Source organism: Cannabis sativa, chromosome 7, assembly GCF_029168945.1.
Source record: "Cannabis sativa cultivar Pink pepper isolate KNU-18-1 chromosome 7, ASM2916894v1, whole genome shotgun sequence".
NCBI lineage: Eukaryota > Viridiplantae > Streptophyta > Magnoliopsida > Rosales > Cannabaceae > Cannabis > Cannabis sativa.
In genome coordinates, this window is record NC_083607.1 from 56,147,433 (window position 1) to 56,170,493 (window position 23,061).

At 37.6% G+C, this 23,061-nt stretch overlaps 1 protein-coding gene across 1 annotated transcript; it reads right to left on the bottom strand.

Annotated features, from left to right (window-relative positions):
- Positions 1–302: 302 nt before the first annotated feature.
- On the bottom strand, positions 303–8,957 carry LOC115696970 (cation-chloride cotransporter 1). Its single transcript, XM_030623863.2, has 13 exons — positions 8,394–8,957; positions 7,570–7,698; positions 7,323–7,401; positions 6,656–6,747; positions 6,343–6,457; positions 5,816–5,916; positions 5,590–5,651; positions 4,870–5,097; positions 4,114–4,228; positions 3,511–3,705; positions 2,452–2,852; positions 1,945–2,106; positions 303–1,665 (listed from the first exon to the last, which is right to left on the bottom strand). The coding sequence occupies exons 1-13, from the start codon at positions 8,567–8,569 to the stop codon at positions 575–577; spliced, it is 2,946 nt and encodes a 981-aa protein (XP_030479723.1). The 5' UTR covers positions 8,570–8,957; the 3' UTR covers positions 303–574.
- Between the last annotated feature and the right edge of the window lie 14,104 nt (positions 8,958–23,061).

Below are 23,061 nucleotides of genomic sequence, written 5' to 3' on the forward strand. Positions count from 1 at the left end.
CTTATTCAAATGTTTTAAATCCATTTTGTTGGAAAAAAAAAACACAAAAAATGTAGACGTGCGTAACGTGCAAACTAGTTCCGGTTGGCAACATCTTCAATCGTCAAATCAAAATTAAAATAATTTATTAGATATTAAAATATATACATTTACATATAACATACATGTGATAGATTGAACATGAATATGAAATGCGCCTAATAAAAAAAATTATAAAATCTCCTAAAATCTGAAATAATAAAATATATACTAATTTTGCTAATCACAATGATTTATAAACGTAAGAAGATTAAAAGCAAAACTTATCAAATGAAAGGGTTAAATTGAATTGATTCTAAGGCGTACCAGAGAGTTTATAATTTGAAAATACAGATCCCAAAAAGGGAAAAATATTCAGATTCTACCCAAAAAAAAGACTACCCATACATTCAAAATTCTGCTTCAGCAAGTTTGTAAAAGAAAAAGAATGAATTAAACATTTAACTAAAAAAAAAAAGATATATTTTAGAGTGGCAAGAAAAAATCATATTATGAACAGAATGCAAATTGTATTTCTTACCTTCCAAGTTGTAAATCATGTGAATAGTGTTACAACATCTCTCCTGTATCCTCTTATAATCAGAAGCCTCTGCACATTTTCCACCAACAAATCCATGTACTCCATGTAGAGATACGCCGGGTGATTGACCGGAGGAGGCGGTAAACTCACTAGCACGACAGCAGCCATTCTCGAGTATCTGAGTATCGTCGAATTAAGCTTAAGTGTCGTGTAAAGGAACTTCTCTACCTGATGTTCATCCACTACCACTGGCTTCCCATCGGCCATAAGTTGGGTCCCTTCTTTTTCTGCCCTCGATTTCATGTCCTCCATGTAAGTAGCAATTCTCTGCTGAGCACCGTTATATGCTCCTATAGATTCGTCTTGTTGAGCACCGCCCTCTGTTTGTCCGTCCCATGATTTCATGTTAATGACGATCACTTCGGCTTGCATTCTTAGATCATACAAAAACTTCTTCACATCAGCCTTGAGAGCCTCTGCATCATTATCTTCCTCAGCAATGCAGAAGACTTGAATCTTACAGCTTTCAAAGCTCTCTTTCGTAAGTAGTAGTTGAGAAAGTAGAAGCATTAGACCGCCGTCTCTCACTATCCAATACAAGTCAATTGTTCCATACTGCCTCTGGTACTCATTTGGCCATTCATCAAGACCCTTGACTATAACAACGGCCTTATTTGCTACAATACAATCACTAATGATTCCAACGAAAGTAGCAGGGATTTCAGTTAAGTTCTCACGACGCCATATTTCTGGGTACCGCATCACCACAATATTCGGCTTGAGATTTCCAAGGCCCATAGTCTGGACAATGCCACGGAAGCCTTCCGACATGTTAGGGGCTACAACTATCTCAGCTACACCTTCACAACGCTTGTAGTCAATGTAGGTAGCTAGCTGCTTAGTGGCCTCTTTTGCATCTTCAGCACATTCATGATAGTCTCCATCTAATATAGACACAAAAATGGACATTCCTCTACCCTTTTTCTTCATGCAGTTTGCAAAGTCGGCAAGTTTTGGATGGCACGGAACATTTTCTGGCAGCTTCCCCCATGGACGACAGAATATCAGAGGGATTGGGTACCAGTTCTTTGGGTGCACTTGGTTGGCTGAAATTGAATTTCAAAATTTAAGCATCAAGAGCAGAAAAGACATTGGCAAATCACTACATAGCCAAATATAACAGAACGATACCCATATAACATACTGGAATGGGCAGGCAATGGTAATAGAAATATCCACCATAGACCACTAGCTAAACTATGAATATCTACTAGTGATCAAGTAAACCTAACGACATACAACAAATAGCTTAAAAAACACGATACTGCATAACAGCACGTAACCAGGTAAAACCAAATGCTGGTGAAGAAGATTAAAAATCTTACCTCCAAGTGATCGAAGACTGCGGAGAGCTAATTGGAAGTAAGCACTCTTGAAACCATCACCCCAATCCCCAGCCTTACCTTTAATGCTCACATAATAATATATAAGGCTAGCAAGGGCAAGAGACACTACGGTGAATGACCAAGATATCAAGAACATAATAACTGCAAAGAAAACAGAAACAGGAGGTAACATAAACTGAAGACAATCAAAGTTTACAGAGACGGTGTCCATAAACGCACACACAAGCATGCACTCAAACTAAAGTGATGATAACGTAATATTCCTGAGTGATGACACCGCATGAAAAGCATCTAATGAAAACGTATAAATACTTCCAATCATTATGTATCAGAATCTATTGTGATACAGAATATACAATCTACAATGACAGGTTAATTACAGTAACATAAGTTAATTGCTGCTGTTCTTGTATTAGTTTATTCCTACACCAAAATCCCATATAATGTCAGAACATGTACAAGTACAGTAAGGAGATGCAAGCTTACCAATACAAAGAAAAGCTCCAAGAAGAGAGAGACTCCAGTGGTGAAATTTCCACCGAGGGCGCCAGCTGGGAGCATCTAACAGATCCAAAAGGAAGCAAGATAGGTTCACACCAGCATAGCACAGAAGGAAAAACATAGTAATGGTCGGCGTGATGAGATCCAGATTCCCAATTACGACACACCCAATGCAGAGAAATGCAGTAAAGAGAGTAGCAATATAAGGCTCTTTCCCTTCTACAACTTTGAAGTAATTAAGCACAGGTAAAATATCGTCATTGGCAATTGCTGCAAGCAGGCGGGGGGCACCTGTTAGGCTCTGCAGTGCAGCACCTAAAGTCGAAAGAATAATTCCAATGTAAATAATGGCTGGGAAAGGCCAGGCAACTGTAGCTGTAAGCAGCCTGCATAAAAGAATTCAGTTCTTGAATAAAAATCGTGCAAATGTTTTTTGAAAACTCACCATATAACAATAAGTATTTCATGCATAAAAAAGTGCCAGCAGCCAATAAACTAACCATACATTAATGAATGACCAGAAGATCATTTTAAACCCATTAGCTTATCCATATATGCTAAACCATACATTAATGAATGACCAGAAGATCATTTTAAACCCATTAGCTTATCCATATATGCTAATGTGTGTGTGCGTGTGCGCAAGTGTGTGTATGTATATTAAGAACAAAACTACTGTGATTAATAATCAAAAGGATAAATAAAAAACTAAGCACTGCTAAACAATATGTTTTTACTCATATTGAATAGAAATATTAAGATCACAGTAGCTGAGTAGCACAAAAGTTTATGCCTTCTATACTTTCTACAGATTACAATATTTATAGACATCACTCCTAACCACTTACTGTAAGCAATATAAGCAATAAAAGATAAAGATCAAGAGTTGCCACTTGATTACTAGAAGATAGACAAATCAAAGTTGAACAGATTACAAATGAAACAATCGAAAAAATCTTGAAACTGAAAAGCCTACTAAGACAAAGGAAAGAAAGAATATATAAAAGAAGAAGAAAAGTCGAAGCAACAAAACTAATCCATTACCTGTCAGTCAAAAGCTTCTCTCTTGTCGCAAGTGCACCAAATAATAAGACAGAAACAACATACATTGCAGTAGTTGTGAGAGTTGCAGCAAGTGTTCCAATAGGAATTGAACGCTGAGTGTCTTTCAGTGAGGCTGATCGATTAGAACCTGCCATAATTCCAGTTACAGCAGGGAAAAAGAGACCAACCATAGCACTGAAAATTAAAGAAAAAGCACAATTAGAAAGTGAGCAAAGGTAAGCTTTGACAAGAAGAATTTAAGAAAGATAAATAAAAAAAATGGGCCACTAAGGTCTATGTTTAGAGAAATACTATTTAGAAGAAGTTCACCAACTCAAATGACAGCAACACCAACAACAACAATTAAAGTTCTACATGGCATTCACTTGAAAATGTAATGGTAGAAGACTCTAGGATCCAATGTTCTCCAATTATCTGTGAATTAATTTTTAATCTTTAAACACGAACTATCAATAACTAATATCAACACTGACTATCTGCCTGGTGTGATAAGCAGTATATTTGGTTCAAAATCCCACATAACAATAAAAATCTGAGCAAATTACAGCAATTTGAAAAGGGAAAAAAAATGTCAAGGCTTACTTGAAATTCCACGACACATCTCCATCAGGATCAGGAATCCCAGCATTATTTGTATTCTGATAATCGGGACCCCAGTTTTCTTTAAATGATGTCAGACTCAAACCCGTTATTCCAGCTGCAGCACACACAAAAAAAATAACTTTAATTCCTCCACGGTCCACCAAATAGAGAATAAATAAATAATAAAATGGCAAGACCTCTGCTAAATCAATAAACTTTCCCAGTGTGCCCCGAGGGTCTGGAAACAAGGGAACAGAGCACATACAAGAACGATCCAACACATATATACATATTCAGTACCTCCAAAATGTTATTGACGGAAAATTTAAATCAATTTCCATCTGGTGACGTATCATCAATTTGACTAATGCAACACACACCCGCACACACATATATTTCTGAAATTTATTAAAGGGCACAAAAAAGAGAAGTACTACAAAGTGAGAGAAAGAAAAACTAAATTAAAGTAAAACTAGATGAATACTTCAAAAAGGGATGCTTTTACAATTAAATGGCACAAATTGTTCTTTTGGTGCTATAATTCTGTTTATCTTTATGAAGATACCTCACAGTTTCTTCTGTAATTCCTTTACACATCAACAAAGATTGTCATACAATTCAATGTTGGTTAATATCAATGCCCCCACTTACATGTTACACAGATTTATATCTTCTACTCACATACATAAACAAGCCAAAAAACCACTTCCATATATATATAAATAAATCAAAATAGGAAGAAAAGAAACTGCTCACGTGAAGGATGATCCTTCTTTGCCACAGCTATCCCAATGAATATGCAAAATAGTGAAAATAGAACAGGTATGAGAAAAGCAGGTGCAACACGGTTGATCATTTTCACACCACCAAACACAATGAAGCAAAGAAGAATAGTCACAACAATCCCATAAATTTGCAAGTCATGCGAACTTGGACTTTGAATTGGTTCTGGAACTACTGTGCCATTAACTCTCGTGATAGTCTCTGCATTGATGAAGTAAACAAATCAAAATTAACATGTAAAAGAATGCAAATTTGAACAATAAAATACGTTGATAGAACCAAACCAACTGTTGAGATTTCAATGGCATACAAACACAGAACATAAACTAGCACATAAAGCATCTTCAGCATCAAAGACTTACCATGCTAAAGCTGACAACGTTGAAAGAATGCAGCATTTAGGGGATACAATGTTAAGGTAGAACCATTAGATTACAGGAAAAAGGAAATAAAATATCTCCTTCCATAACAAGCCCAACAATATAAAATGAAACAATAGACTCATGGTCATAACAGGGAAACTAGTGCAAAAGCAAAGTTGCCTTCATCAAAATGTACATACCAAGGAAACAGCCACATTAACTGATTAAAAGGAGAAATTGCAAATCAAATAATTGATCTATATATAAATCATAAAGAAATGTGTAATGAAATAAAGTTCTTTTGCTGTAAAAAGCATATGCTAACCCTTACCTCTAAAAATTCCAGCAGCTGGTACAGCTTTCAAAAAAGTTTCTACAGCACCCAAAACATAGCTAAAATCACACGCAAATGAAATCATAAGCTTACTACTATAATCATAGTATGTTAAATCAGACATAAATTATAGAATAGGAAACTAAAAAACGGGCACTCTTTCAGCCTCATGTGCAAGAGCCATATATAAAAGAAAGGAGTTGTGAACAAAAAACAAACTCACAGAGATCCAGCAACTGCATTTCCGAGAAAGAAACATAGTCCAATGCTAACTCCAACTTCTGGACCAAGGGCTCGACCAATAAGATAATACGGCCCCCCACCCTAGAATCAAAGTAATTACCAGCAAACCATCATTATCAATTCCATCAGTTACAAGAAGAAAATGTAAAACCTTTCTCAGTACAAACTCCTGAAGGAGTTGAGTTTAAGGTGGTGTATTCCAGCACAAAGTGTTTAATGTTTCAGATGAAAGGAAGGAAAAACAAACAAATGCTTTGGTAGACAGCAATAGTAGCTATTCTCTGGGTTTTATGGCTGGAAAGAAATAGAGGATTTTTTGAAGAAGATGCAAGTCATTTGGAAAGGTTATGGAATAAAGTTGGACTGGGTGTTGCATTATTGGTTCATAATAGGATTCTTTGCCGGGTAGGTAAAGAGACTGGAATTTTGTTATGTAACCTGTTATGGAATTTTCTAGGACATTGGATAAAAATTCAACAAGGAGAATTGTATAATTGTTGCTTATACCTTCATAGCACCGTTAGTTGCAATTGCACTCAAAGAAATTCCAGTCAGAAAGGTACATGAACCACAAAATGCTACTACCAATAAAGACTCCCATATTCCAGCCATACCAACAATCCTGCAATCAACATAAACTAAGAATAATCAATAACTACGTGATGGAGACTTTAGAATTACTACTTGAAAAACACGAGGACAAAACATGTAATAGAATAATACACCAACTGATTCAGTTTGTAACACACCCTGCTCAGAGGCTAATGTAACTAATTAGCTGCATAAGAATCTAAAAGACAACAGGAAAGAAGAAAGTTACCAAGAAAATCGGATATAATAGATAATTCCCAATATGTTTTGCAGGCAAGGAACAAATACACCCATCAAAGTACCCAACTTAAGCTCAGAAGTCTGCAAGATATATCCACATCAGATACATAGAAAACCATAATGAATGTCAAATGATGATGTGTTGTCTTTAGCTAGTCTTTGAAAATTTCTAACCTAGATACATGTAGCATAATAAGCTAGAATTTCGATTTGTTTATGTATTGATATTTATTTATTTATTTTATTTTTTTGGAAAAGAGAAAGAGGTCACATGTCTTTAGACACCCCCTCCCAAATTTATTGAGAAACCTCACTTATGGCAGAGGAAAACCGTGGTGATATGTAAATTACCTAACTAAGAAAATTACGAGTATGTGAAAAAATTTAAGAACTGGCATCCCTCCATTCTTTCAGTTGTTATTCTTTTCTCTAATTTTCCATTAATGTTTCAATTGGCATCTTCTAAATTCTACTGATGACTATCACATTATTGAGCCAGACAAAGCATAGCAGTAGGTATTAATTTGATTTTTTCCTTAAAAACAAATAGTAGGAGGCACCATATAATAGACTTGCCATCAGCTTTTAAATCCATAGTTGTGACCAACAAGTGGTTAATTTATGCAAAAAAAAAGTAGTAGCATTGCGATGCATACCTTTGGTCGACCCTGAGTAATAGAAATATTTTCACCATCTCTAGGACTGGAAGGCTCTACAGATTGCTCCTCTGTCATACTGAAACAGCACAAAAACTATGTTACAATAATACAATATTAGTTGTACACTAACAGTAGTACAGTACATACCTATTTATATGCATGTCTTTCATGTGTACACATATACAGAATAATTGAAGCTAAGTAGCATAGAACAAGGAAAGAATAATGAAAATGAACATCATACCTCTTAAGGCCAAGAATGTTAACAAGAGAATCAAAACCAAACAATTCCAATTTGGAGTCCCTTTGAGGTCGATTGGCTTCCTCATCTACAACCTCATCGATATTTTCCTGCGAGGTCGCATTTACTTTCCTGCCATGGGGAATTAACAAAACATATTGGAACATATTCAACCAAATTTATCTTTTCCACTTCTCACACCTTGCTCAGTTAGTTCTCCAGAGAAGAATTTTGTATGGGATAAAAATCGTAAATGTTCACATATTTTCTAAAATGCAACAAGCAAATTGAAAATGAAACCCGTAGTTTAATAATGTAAGCAATTTAAAAAAGAAACATTCTAAGCTTGTAACTCATTTATCAGAGAGTTACAAAATTCAAGTTAACGTAGTAGTAGTATTTCAAAGCATCAGTTTCGAGAAACAGAAGCATAAGACTATTTAACTTTTGCATTGCTTAATTATTTGATTAACAAACTTTAAACAGCTTAATGAGCTAAGCTAAACCAAAATCAACATCACAAGCAAAGCAAATTGTCAAATTCATGACTAATTTCTCTTTACTTCACGATAAACAATCAAAAACCTTGCCATTAATAAACCTAAGCGAACTCAAATACGCAATCCACCTAATTCAATATCAAAAGTAACTATTCATCTCATTGCTCATTTCTTTCCAATCAAATTTCTAGGGAAACAAACAGAAATACTCATGTAACAGCAACATCACTATAATGCATCATTCAAATCCAAAGTCTCATTCATTTCTATCGTAGTATACATCAAGAGGGGAAAAAAATGAAGAAAGAGTGCGCATAACGAACATACTTAAATGGAGCCTGGTGAACGACAGGCAAAGCGGAAGAAGAAGAAGAAGATCCAGAAGGATCCATTGAAGACATCTCGAGAACGGCGCTATCATTATCGACAACAGGACGGTACTTCCGACCTATCGGCGCGCGGAGATTATCGTCGGAATTACTTTCTATATCACCGTTGTCCATTCTCTCGGATCCGAAATGGAGTCAGTTTTTGGTTTTCCAGGAAAATTGAAATGTACAATTTTCCGGGAAAATTTTCAGATCCCGAAATCAAAATGCAAAATGCGTAAGCTAAGGGGATCCGAACCAGGAAACAAAGCAAGAAAGAAAGGCAATACAAATGTTTTAGATTAAAAAAGAAAAAAGAAAAAGTGTAATTTGTAATTTGTAAGTAACAAATATTACATATTATTAAAATGAAATATGTTATTTTGATTAATTTTATAATTTATCGAAGAAAATTCGGAGAGAAAAGAAAAATAAATAATAAGAGACGTCTTTGTTTGTATTTTAAAGAAGGAACGGAGAAAGGAAGTGAAAGAGGAGACAGTCACATTAGAGCCCTGAACTGGTATGTCGTTTGTTGTTCAATGTCATGCGCTTAAAAATGCTTCTAGATAGACTTATGAGGGTAATTTTGTCATTCTGTAATGTATTTTTTAAAATAGTACTAAATAGTACTCTTAGGGCCCAAATTGTGAGTCCTCACCCATGCGCAGAAAAAAGCGGATCATTGACTGGTTGGTTTTACTGCTTCATTTGACGTTATAAAATATAATTAAGTGACAGCTCACCTGCCAGCTCAATTCGACAGCGCGCGTGTGGTGGATTAGTGTGTGAGTCATCACTTATGCGCAAAAAATTGGGTGACCTTTAGGGCCCAAACTGTGAGTCCTCGCGCACATGTGGTGGACTGGTGTGTGAGTTCCCAAGATAAAATAGTCTTTGTACGAGTCATTCTGCACCGAACGATATTGCTCTATTACACCTAAATAAAATTGCTCTCAGAAATTTGATAGAAGTTTTTAAAGAGAAGAAATTGTTCTGTACAGCTTCTTCTAGTGTTTATATTTGCAGCAAAGTCTGAGTCAACATAGCCAGTAACTTTTTTTTGTGTTGGTATTCACAGTTGAACACAATACATGTGTTTAATGTACCTTTTACATGTTGGAAATTATTTTACCAGGATCTTAGATCTACTCACAAGTATGTTGATTAACACCCTAAATATGAACTTTCTAAAACGATGAAATAAACACATATAAAGTTAAGGAACCTTACATTGGTTGCAGCGGAATATAATGACTCCTTCCGTTCAGATATCTAGCCCTTGATTCCTTTCTGTAGCAGAGCATTATCAATATCTGAACCTGGATCTCTTTCTCTGAATCTTTGATGCTGAAACTCCTTCTTGCTGAAAGTCTTTCTTCACGATCTTCCTCACTATGATTGAGGTATCACTTGCTGTGTGTGGGCACTACTCATACACTAAGAATTTCGAAATCTCAATGAGGAAGAGAGAGAGAGTGGGTTCGGCCAAAGATAGAGAGAGAGAAGGCTCAGGTTTTTCTGATTCAGAAAGTGTCAGGATAAAGTGTGTAATTTTCCTGAAGCCTTCACTATCTATTTATAGCATTCCACTAAGGTTAGGTTTGAATTACTTGGCATTAAAATAATGAAAATATCAGAGGGAAAAACCCTACAAAAGTGGTCGGCCCTACATAGTGGATTTGGGCCTCACTTTTTGCAATTTTGCAGTTTTATCTTTTCTGCATCTGATTTTCTCAAAAACGCCAATTTTCTAATTCAACCATTTAAATGCCAATTCTAACTATTTAATAACTATAAATAATTATTAAATAATATTGTCATTTATCATATTTATTAATTGAACCATACAAAGTATCATAATTAACAAATATGCCCCTAAAACTCTTTCTTTACAATTTCGCCCTTACTTAGTGAAAATTTCACAAATAGACATAGTCTAAATTGAGAATTATAATTGATTAATCAAAACCAATTATATGAGTCTTACAAGCAATATTATCTCAACTAGTGGGGGGACCATGGGTCTATATAACCGAGCTTCCAATAAGTAGATCAAGAATTTAGCACTAAAATTCACTGACTTATTAATTCTTCGTTGAATCCACGCATAGAACTTAGAATTGCACTCTCAGTATATAGAATGCTCTATATGTTCCACCATATAGACACATCATTAGTTATCCATTGTTATAATCCTAATTTGATCAATGATCCTCTATATGAATGATCTACACTGTAAAGGGATTAAATTACCGTTACACCCTACAATGTATATATTCCTTAAAACACTTGAGCCCGTATAAATGATATTTCAGCTTATGTGAAATGAGTACTCCACCATTTATGTTCGTTTGGTCAAGCTCGAAGGAGATCATCCTTTGCTTACTATTCGCCAGATAGAAGCTATAGATTCCATGTTTATGATAGCGCTCCCACTCAATTGCACTACCGTGTTCCCAAAATGTACGTATCACCCTGACCTAAAAGTAGGCTTAACTAACAAATCAAAGAACACGAATAGCCTTTCAAGATTGAGCCTAATCATAACAGGATTAAGAACATTTGATCTAGGATCAACTTGGCGATATTGACTTGAATAGATATTACGGTAAGTTTAATAAATCTAAGTCAAAGTTCAATATCGGTCCCTTCCGATGCATACTCCATGCATCCAACCTGAGCTTTACTTTAACAATGCTCTGGAAAGAACATAGCATTTCTCCAAATGCAAGTAAACTCTGTTGTAGATTATCATATCAGTAAAACCCTATGTCTGATAAATCTAGGAAACTTCATTCACATAGTCATGTTTACTTTCCAATGTGTTGACAGCACAATAAACAGGATCAAGTATGTGAAAAGGGTTTCAAACGAATTCATACATTATGTACATATAATCATGAAATAAATCATGTGAACATGCAACATTAAATGTTATTTCTGATCTATATTAATAAGTAAATCTGATTATATTGAAATGAGTTTTATTTAGGGCATAAAACCCAACATTACATACCTCAATTTTAATGCTCCCAATGTTCTGCGCCTAGATCTAAGATGTATCTACTAACAACATTCATGGCATGTGCCAGATCTGGTCTTGTGCATACCATGGAGTACTTAAGACTCCTAACACAGCTGGCATATGAGATTTTGGTCATCTTGATTCTCTCAGTTTCATTGTTTGGAGACTGAGATGTTGATAGTTTGAAATGTTGAGCAACGGGAGTAGCAATTGGCTTGTATTTGTCCATACCAAACTTGTCTACGGCCTTGTGCAGATAGCTACTTTGTGATAGAGTGATACAAGTTTGAGTAGGTCTATGTATGTCTATTCCCAAAATTCTTTTGGCTTATCCAAGGTCTTTCATGTCAAACTCTTCATTTAGTTTTATCTTGAGATCATTTATGTAATGACCGCTCTTGTAATGTGGATTAGAAAAGACAATTAACACTAATTTTTATTATTTTATTAATATTTGTGAATTAGTTTTTAATGTGGACCCCAATATTTAGAAATAAATATTAGAGTTATAATTTCTCAATTTCGGAGATTTTATTAAACTCTAGGGGTATTATTTAGCTTATATGTGAAATATATTAATTTTGTAATTTTTGCTCGGCGACAACGGAAAATGCGATGGATGGCTAGATTGATCACATGGGTAAGTTTAGAACCTTATTTCATACTGGGAAATATTTTAGAGAAAATATTTTATCGGGATTGAGCGGGGTTATGGAATTGACCATTTTGCCCTTAGTTTCAAAGAAATACCCTAGTTTAAGTCTAAGGGCATTTTAGTCTTTTGTTAATGGTGGATTAGGTGGCTGCCATGAGTGTGTGACACCTAGCACATTTGTTTTCAGCATGATTTAATTAAAACCCTTTGAGAAATTAAGAGATAAAGAAGAAAAAATTGGAAAATTGGATTATCTCTTGAATTCTCTCTCTCTTGCTTTCGGCTGGGACAACTAAGGACCTAAACCAGAATTTTTCATCTTGTTTTTCTGGGATTTAGCAAGGAATCAAGGAGGATTTAACTAAGGTAAGCCCTAGAACTCTTGCTTATGTAATTTTTGAGCTTTTTACTTAGTTTGAACATGTGATTTTGGGAGGAAGTGGCTGTTAGGTTTAGGTAGGTTTAGGATTCGAATTTTAGGGCTCTTTTGAGTTGATTTTAGCTCCTAGTAGCTGGTTTTGCAGTGTGTTATTGATTTTATACAAGTTTAAGTTCTAAGAGCAAAGCTTTGTTCATTAATGGCAACTTGAGTTGTAATGGTTTATTCTGTGAATTACTGCCTGGAAATCATTGTGTATGCATTGTATAGGTATACTGGAGAGTTTGGTAAAGTTTGGGCTTGATTTGAATTAAGGGGGAAGATTTTTGGTTCCCAGCAGTAAGAGAAGAATTCGGTTGCGGGTGGTCTGTACCAACCTGGTCGGCCAGGTTGGTGACCCAGAACCGGGATGCCGGATGGGAACCGGTTTACCTGTTGGGGGATTTTCCAGAACCCTAGTTTTGGCCAATTTTGAGATATTTAGGGTATTGCCATGAGGTTTATCGATAGGGAAACTTTTAGTTTCAAGTTTTAAGTCCCGGAAAGTGATTTAGCGAGTCACTCATCTGTATTACCATTATTGTGATTAGGGCATCCATCTAGCACGTGAATTCCGTTCAGGTCGGCCAAAGACACTTGAATTCGGAAAACAAAGAGCGTGTATAATGTATGATGTGATTATCTGAATGTGTGTATATGTGTTTATATATGCATGCTTGAATTATGTTAAACACTACCAACACTTGTATGAATAAGTTATAGAGTGTATTGGTACAGTGATTGTTGTGATTGTGAGTACGATACAGTGATACCAACACAAGTACGGGAAAATGCTAAGGTGTGTGGTACATCACTCAGTGTTACTCCGTGATCGGGATAAACCCTACCAACACTCGTACAGTGAGGTACGATGTGTATGTGGTATAGTGGTTGTACCCTGGTATTGAACGTTCATACTCATACGTTAAGCTACGTAAATAGGTGTATGGGCGCCTATTTACGGGTCGGAAATTATATGGTATGTTATATGCATTTCTTGCGAGTACGGTTGACTCACAGTTTCTGCTTCCATGTGTAGGTAAAGGAAAGGCGAAGGCTGAACAGGAATGAACCTGAGCTCGGGTGAGATTGTACATGTCAAGCAGCGCGACCTGGAGAGTTCGGTCTCGGGACATCTGGGTGTTATATTTTGAAAGTCGATGTGCGACCTGTGAATTATGTATTTTGAAATGTAAAGGTTAAAAAGTAAATTTTACGAAGTTTGAAATCGGGATCCCGGGATTTGTAAATATTATATTATATTACAAAGTTTAATATTTAAAGCAAAAGTTTTAATTTGACACGTTTTTCGAGAAATTTCTTTGATTAGCAAAGATTGCACAATAATTGAAAAAAAAAAAGCACTGTAGCGTGCCTTAGCATTAGGGCGTTACAATTTTGGTATCAGAGCCGCCAGGTTTGTCTACCGAAGCTTGCTATGACATGTACAATCTTCATCAGAGAAAGCTCGGTTCATGGTTTAGTAAGCCGTACTTGTTTAGTATTTTAAATAAATGAGAATGAGAAAGCATGTTAGGAAGCATATTAGATTTAAATTAAATATATTTCTTTAAAAAGAAAAGAAAGTGTGTTGCCTTTAAGTTATTAAGAGCGGTGTTAATTTTGATCGCTGTCTAACCTGCCTGGCTTATGGGTTCGCAGGCTAAGTCCTATTAAATGGACGCCCCGCGAAATACAAGAAGTCAGGGTGGCATGGTTGAGACCGGAGGCGGTCAGGGGAATCCTCAAAATCCTCGTGGTCGCGGCCGTGGCCGTGGCAGAGCTCAGGGTGGTCGCCCTGTAAATCCACCTCAAGCTCCTCCTGATTGGGAGCAAAGATTTGCGGAGATGCAAGATAGAATCCGCCAGCAAGATGAAGAGATCCAAAGGTTGAGGCAGCAGGATCCTCCTGCCGTGCCTCCTCAAGTGGTTCAGGCCGTTGCAGTTCCTGCGGTGCCAGCAGAACAACCTGTTGTTGGCAACCGTATGGAGCCGTTGTATGAAAGATTCCGGAAACAGGCACCTCCAGTGTTTCTGGGAGGCCCTGATGTAATGAAGGCCGAGCAGTGGCTTTCAATGATTGAACGCATCCTTAATTTCATGGGAGTGGTTGGAAATGACCGGGTGACCTGCGCCACTTTCCAGTTTCAGGAAGATGCTCTCGTGTGGTGGGAATTGATAACCCTCACTCGGGACGTCACGCTGATGACCTGGGAAGAATTTAGGGAGTTATTTAACTCCAAGTATTACAACGAAGCGGTCCGCAGTGCAAAGCGGAAAGAGTTCACTGATCTAGTTCAGACTGAGGGAATGTCAGTCACTGAGTACACAACGAAATTTGATCGGTTGGCTAAATTGGCAGCAGGAATTGTGCCCACGGACTTCAGTAAGAAAGAAAAATACTTAGCGGGTTTGAGTGCAAAGATCCGGCATGATCTGGTTATTACCACTACTGAAGCAACCACGTATGCAGATATGGTTGAGAAGGCTTTGAGAGCCGAGGGTGCAGTAAAATTTCTTCAGGAGCCCCGGGTGACTCCGAGTGTTGGTGGAACCCCCACTGTTCCTACTCCTGTTTATGGTAGGGATGGTGGTGACTCCACCACCGAGCGTAAAAGAAAAGTTGTTCCGGCCTTCACGGTGGCTCGGGGCAAAGCAAGCGGTTCCGTGGGAACCAAGGCAGAGGAGGACGCCAGGGTTATTCTTATCCTAAGTGTCCAAGGTGCAAGAAACATCATCCGGGAGAGTGTAACCGGAAGACATGCTTCTTGTGTGGCATGGTGGGGCACTTCAAGAAAGATTGCCCCCAGGCAAAGAAAGAGGAGCCGAAAGCCGAGGTGAAACCGGTTCCTGCTCGTGTGTTTGCCATTACCCAAGCTGATGCTGCAGCCAGTCCTTCATAGACAGTCGCCTTCTCGTCAACAACTTGTTATTTACAGTATTATTTGACTCGGGAGCTACACGTTCATATGTGGCTACAAGAGTGATTGATCTTTTGGGTAGGCCTTGTGATATTTTAGAAAGAGGGTTTGGAACCCTAATGCCTAGCGGGGAATTGGTTATCTCTAATAGGCGCATTAGGTCTATGCCGATTAGGATCAAAGATAGGGAATTGAGTACTGACCTTATAGAGTTGAAAATAACTGAGTTTGATATTATACTGGGAATGGATTTTCTATCCAAGTATTCGGCCAGTATAGATTGTAGGCGTAAAATGGTGATTTTTCAGCCGGAAGGTGAAGATCCATTTGTTTATGTTGGATCGGTTCAGGGGTCTCGGATCCCGGTTATTTCTGTGTTGAGAGCTAGGGATTTGCCATGCAATGGTTGTATAGGATTTCTAGCGGTAGTATTTGACTCCAGCAGACCTGAAACATTTGGGCCTGAGGTAGTCCAGGTGGTGAAAGATTTTCTTGATGTGTTTTCCGAGGAATTGCCGGGATTGCCGCCACAGCGAGAAATTGACTTTGTAATTGATTTGGCACCTGGAGTCGAACCTGTTTCTAAAGCTCCATATAGGATGGCTCCAGCAGAACTCAAGGAGCTTAAGTTACAACTTCAGGGGATGCTTGATATTGGGTTTATTCGACCCAGTGTATCGCCCTGGGGAGCTCCGGTTCTTTTTGTGAAAAAGAAAGATGGTTCCCTCAGAATGTGTATTGATTATCGGGAACTAAACAAGCTGACGATTAAGAACAAGTACCCGTTGCCCAGGATCGATGATCTGTTCGATCAGCTTCAGGGAAAGACAGTGTTTTCAAAGATTGATTTACGGTCGGGTTATCATCAACTCAGAATTCGGGAGGAGGACATACCGAAGACTGCTTTTAGAACCAGATATGGGCACTATGAGTTTCTGGTAATGTCGTTCGGATTGACTAATGCTCCTGCAGCCTTTATGGATCTTATGAATAGGGTGTTCAAGGATTTCCTTGATAACTGCGTTATAGTGTTTATCGATGATATTCTTGTATACTCTCAGTCAGAAGAGGAGCACGAGCATCATCTTCGAATGGTGTTACAGCGACTTAGGGACCACAAGCTTTATGCCAAGTTTAAAAAGTGTGAATTCTGGTTGTCCGAGGTGTCCTTTCTGGGTCATATTGTTGGGAAAAATGGAATTATGGTCGATCCAAATAAGATAGAATCAGTGAAAAATTGGCCGAGGCCCAAGTCTGTGACAGAAGTTCGAAGTTTTCTCGGGTTAGCAGGGTATTATCGACGTTTCGTTGAAGGATTTTCTAAACTTTCTATGCCCCTAACCGAATTGACCAAGAAAAATCAGAGATTTGTGTGGTCAGATAAATGTGAATCAAGCTTTCAGGAGTTGAAGCAGCGTTTGATAACAGCTCCGGTGTTAGCTTTGCCATCAGACCAAGAAAAATTTGTTGTTTATTGTGATGCGTCCAGACGAGTGCAGGATGTGTTCGATGCAAGGCCGACGAGTCATAGCTTATGCCTCTCGTCAACTGAAGGATTATGAGCAGCGTTACCCAACTCATGATTTAGAGCTCGCTGCTGTGGTTTTTGCTTTAAAGATTTGGCGACATTATCTTTACGGTGAAAAGTGTGAGATTTATACGGATCATAAAAGTCTTAAATACTTTTTCTCCCAAAAAGATTTGAATATGAGACAGAGAAGGTGGTTGGAGTTAGTTAAAGACTACGATTGTGAAATACTGTATCACCCCGGGAAAGCCAATGTTGTGGCCGATGCTCTAAGCAGAAAAGGTCCCGGTCAAGTGTGTACTACAATTATGATAGCTCCTCAACTAGCCTCAGAAATGGTTAGTGCAGGAATTGAGTTCGTGGTCGGGAAATTACATAATTTAACCCTCCAATCTGATCTGTTGGAGAGAATCAGAAAGGCACAACTAGAAGATCCCGAGCTAGTTAAAGTTCGAGATGAAGTAGTGGCTGGTCGGCCTAGAAGTTTTTCAGTCTCGAGTAATGGAATGTTGTTATATAAAGCTCGAGTTTGTGTACCTAGTGATGATGAGCTTAAGAAAGAGATACTTGATGAAGCTCACCCCACGCCATATTCGTTGCATCCGGGAACCACCAAGATGTATCAGGATTTGAAACCCTACTTCTGGTGGTATGGGATGAAAAGAGACGTGGTGGACTATGTGTCCAAGTGTTTAACTCCGGCCAGATTAAGGCCGAACATCGAGGCGGCAGGGTTATTGCAACCTTTAGTCCTTCCAGAATGGAAGTGGGAGGACATCGCAATGGACTTTGTAACTGGATTACCTAGAACTACAGGGATGTATGATTCTGTATGGGTCATTGTGGATAGATTTACAAAGTCGGCTCACTTTCTACCAGTGAAAGTTACCTATTCAGTGGATCAGTATGCTGAATTGTATGTGAAGGAGATAGTTCGTCTCCATGGAGCCCCTAAATCTATTGTATCAGATAGGGATCCAAAGTTCACATCAAAGTTTTGGGTGAGTCTTCAGAAGGCTATGGGTACCAAGTTAAAGTTTAGTACAGCCTTTCACCCTCAGACTGATGGTCAGTCAGAAAGAACTATCCAGATTTTGGAAGACCTACTGCGAGCCTGTGTCATGGACTTTGAGGGTTCATGGAGTAAGTACTTGCCTTTAATTGAATTCTCCTACAACAACAGCTACCAAAGTACAATAGGGATGGCCCCCTATGAGATGTTATATGGTAGGAAATGTCGTTCTCCTATTCATTGGGACGAGACAGGAGAAAGGAAGTACCTAGGTCCAGAGTTGGTGCAAAAGACCAATGAAGCTATTGATAAGATTAAGGCTCGGATGCTTGCTTCTCAAAGCAGGCAGAAAAGTTATGCTGATCCGAAGCGCAGAGATGTCACATTTCAGGCAGGGGAACATGTTTTCCTGCGAGTTTCACCCATGAAGGGTATTAGGCGCTTCGGGAAGAAGGGTAAGTTAAGCCCTAGGTTCATTGGGCCATTTCAGATACTCGAGAAGGTCGGGCAGGTAGCGTATCGGCTAGCCTTACCACCAGCATTATCAGCTGTTCATGACGTATTTCACATCTCTATGTTAAGGAAATACGTGTCAGACCCGACTCATGTCTTGAGTTATGAAGCCCTTGAACTACAACCAGACTTATCCTATGAAGAGCAACCTATTCAGATTTTGGATAGAAAAGAAAAAGTTCTTCGCAACAAGACTATTGCACTGGTTAAGGTGCTCTGGAGGAACAGTGAGGTACGATGTGTATGTGGTATAGTGGTTGTACCCTGGTATTGAACGTTCATACTCATCTGTTAAGCTCTGTAAATAGGTGTATGGGCGCCTATTTACAGGTCGGAAATTATATGGTATGTTATATGCATTTCTTGCGAGTACGGTGACTCACGGTTCGCTTCCATGTGTAGGTAAAGGAAAGGTGAAGGCTGAACAGGAATGAACCTGAGCTCGGGTGAGATTGTACATGTCAAGCAGCGCGACCTGGAGAGTTCGGTCTCGGGACATCTGGGTGTTATATTTTGAAAGTCGCTGTGCGACCTGTGAATTATGTATTTTGAAATGTAAAGGTTAAAAAGTAAATTTTACGAAGTTTGAAATCGGGATCCCGGGATTTGTAAATATTATATTATATTACAAAGTTTAATATTTAAAGCAAAAGTTTTAATTTGACACGTTTTTCGAGAAATTTCTTTGATTAGCAAAGATTGCACAATAATTGGAAAAAAAAAAAAAAAAAGCACTGTAGCGTGCCTTAGTATTAGGGCGTTACAATTTAACTTTGATCTCTCCTTTCCAATTATTAGGATATCATCAACATATAATAATAAGTAAATGTGATCATTAAAATAGACACAAGGATCATACTTACTTTTGATGAATGTTATCTTGATCATATAGGAGTCAAATATGAGATTCCACTGTCTTGGAGCTTGCTTGAGCCCATAGGGTGATTTATTGAGTAAGCAAACTTGATCTGAATATTCTTTGTCAAATCCTTCTGGAACCATCATGTAGACTTTCTCCTCAAGTTTTCCATGTAAGACAGCAGTTCTTACATCCATTTAGTCAACTTCTAAGCTGAATTTAGCAGCTTTGGCCATTATTACCCTGATTGAGACTCGTTTGACCACTGGTGAGAATATCTCATTGAAATCTACACATTCTTTATGTGTAGACCCCTTTGCAACCAACCTTGCTTTGAATCTGGTGGGTTCAACACCAAGAATTCCTTTTTTGTGCTTGAAAATCCACTTAAAGCCTACCAATTTGCATCCCTCTAGTATTCTGACCATTATCCACGTCTTGTTCTTCACTAGAGATAACTTCTCTTCATCTATAGCTTGTAACCAAGTCGTTCCATCTTTCCCATTAATTGCTTCTTGATAGCTGGTTAGTTCAGAGCTATCCATTTCCTCTACTACAGTCAATGCATGGGCAATAAAGTCAGCATAACCAAACTTGTTTAGTGGTCTACTTTCTCTTCTTTCTCTATCTCTTGCTAGTTGGTAGCTACTTAGATCACCTTGACAACTCTCATCCTCAATTGTATCTTCTAAATGTGAAGAGTTGTCATGTGATTGGTCCACCTCAATCTGCCTTCCTTCTTGTAGTGTTGTTTGAACAATTTCAAGAATGACCTTAGTCTTCATAGCAATTTCCTCTTCCTTATACACAACATCTCTGCTTATCAAGCATTTCGTGTGTCCTGGTTCAAGGCACCATAATTTTTAGCCCTTGACTTCCTCTAGATATCCCAAAAACAGACACGTTAGAGCCCTTGGCTTCAACTTATCTTGTTTGATATGCACATAGGTTGTGCAATCAAACACTCTTAAGTGCTCAAAATTAGGTGGCTTTCCTGTCCACGCCTCTTGAGGTGTCTTAAAATTGTTTGGCATAGAAGGGAATCTATTTATTAGATAACATGCAATCTTAAGGGCTTCTCCCCAAAATGGTCTTTCCAAACCAGCACCTACAAGCATGCATCTAACTCTCTTTAACAATGTCCTATTCATTCTTTCTGCAGTGCCATTTTGTTGTGGTGTGTTCACCACTATTTTTGCTTGAAAATTCCCTCTTGTGCACAAAACACCTTGAATTCTCCTGAGCAGTTTTCCAGGCCATTGTCTGTCCTGAGTACTTTGAGCTTGTTACCAGTTTGGTTTTCTAGAAGCTTTCTCCACTCGATGAAGGTATCCAGGGCTTGATTCTTATTTTTCAACAAGTATATGTTGGAATATGTTTTACCATGATCTAGATTTACTACCATGTATGTTATTTAACATCCTAAATATGAATTTCTAAAACAATGTAAATAAACACATATAAAGTTTAGAAAACCTTACAGTGGGTGCAGCGGAATATTAATGGCTCCTTCCACTCAGATCTCTAACCCTTGTATCCTCTCTCTAGCAGAGTATCACCAAGATCTGAGCCCTAATGTCCTTCTCTTGATTCTGGATTTTTCACAGCCTTACACACTATGATTGAGATACCACTTGATGTGTGTGGGCACTCACTCTATCACTCAAGGTATGAAAATATGAAGAAGGAAAGAGAGGGGCTGGTTCGAATTCAATAGAAGAAGAAGGCTCAGGAAAATCTTACTGAAGGTGAATTTTCATCATCTTTAAGTGTGAGCCATCACTATCTATTTATAGGCAACCACCTAGGTTTAGGTTAGGATTTATTAGGCATTAAAATAATGAAAAAATTAAATGGAAATTCATTTCCCTAGTGGCCGGCCATAGGATGTTTGGGCCCCACTTGGAATTTTTTTATTTTACAACAATCTTTCCTTATTTTCTCAAAAATGTCATTTTTCCAATTCTAACCACTTAAATGCCAAAACTATTTATTTAATAATTAAAATTAATTATCAAATAAAATTGCCATTTAATATATTTATTAATTAGACTTAATAAAATCTCTTAATTAATAAATAAGACCTACAATCTCTTTTCTTCACAATTAAGCCCTTGCTTAGTGAAAATTCATAAACTAGACATAGTCTAATTTTAGAATTATAATTGATTAATTAAAATCAATCATCTGAGTCTTACAAGCAGTATGGTCTCAACTAGTATGGGGACCATGAGCCTATACAACCTAGCTTCCAATAAGCAGAACTAAAATTTACCAAGTAAATTCCCTGACTTATTAATTCCTTGTTGCATCCACCATAGAACTTGGAATTGCACTCTCAGTCATATAGAACGCTCTATATGTTCCACGATATGGATACGCTATAAACATTTAACCATCGTTCTAATCTCAATAATCAAAGATCCTCTATAGATGATTTACACCGAGTAGGGATAAATTTACCGTTTCACCCCTCAATGTATTTTATCCTTAAAACACTTAGCTTCCTATAAATGATATTTCAGTGAGCTAATATAATCACTGAAACAAGAGCTCTTCCATTTATCTCTGTTAAGCCAAGCTCGAAGGAAATCATCGTTTTACTTCTATGTCCTGATAGAAGTTATGGATTCCATATCTATGTTTAGCGCTCCCACTCAATTGCACTATCATGTTCCCAAAATGTACGTATCACCCTGACCAAAAAGTAGGCTTAACTAACAAATCAAAGAAGATGAATAGCACTCCTGAGATTGAACCTAAGCATGTCAGGATTAAGATCTTTTGATCTAAGATCAACTAGTGATATTAACTTAGAAAGATACAACGGTAAGATTATAATATCTTTACCAAGGTCAATATCGGTCCCAGTCCAATGTATACTCCATACATCCGAAACTAGCATACTTTGTCAATGTTCTGGAAAGAACATAACACTTATCCAAGGTTTAAGTACACTTCATCGTTGATTATCACATCAGTGTAAATCCAGTGCATTGATGAATCAGGGACTTTGTCTTTTGAAGCATATAATCACAATCACATTCCACTATGTTAACATCACTGTAACTGTGAATGACTATATGTTCTGGACTTAACAGATTTTGTATATATTAAACCATAAACATGAAAACTACATGTAAACATAAATGACTTCTAATCTTTCATTGATAACAAATCAGATTAGATTGAAATGGGTTTTATTTAAGGCATTAAATCCCAACAGTATACCCATACCTTCCTGCTAAAATCATTTATAATGCTCATGAAATAGTGTGCTCCTCCCATGGTTGGAATTCTTGATGGTCCCCAAAGGTCTGAATGTACATAGGCAAGTTTCTCTGTGGTTGTGTTCTCCTTTACTGAAATTTACCTTGGAAGCCTTCCCAAGCACACATCATCACAAAATTCTAGCCTTTCTTATAGTTTCTCCTTGAACAACCCTTGCCTGTTTAATTCTTCCAGTCCCCTTTAGCTCACATGTCCAAGTCTAAGATGTTAAAGTCTACTTTGGCTTGTTGTAGGGTTATGTACAGCAAGTGGTGCACTCTCAATGACTGTTTTACCATCTTAAAAATAAAGGCCATTTTTTTTTTGACCTTTGATTAGATCTTAAGATCCATGAACAATTCTCATAACTCCACCTTCAATCTTGACTGAGTAACCAGACTTGTCAAACATTCCAATAGACAG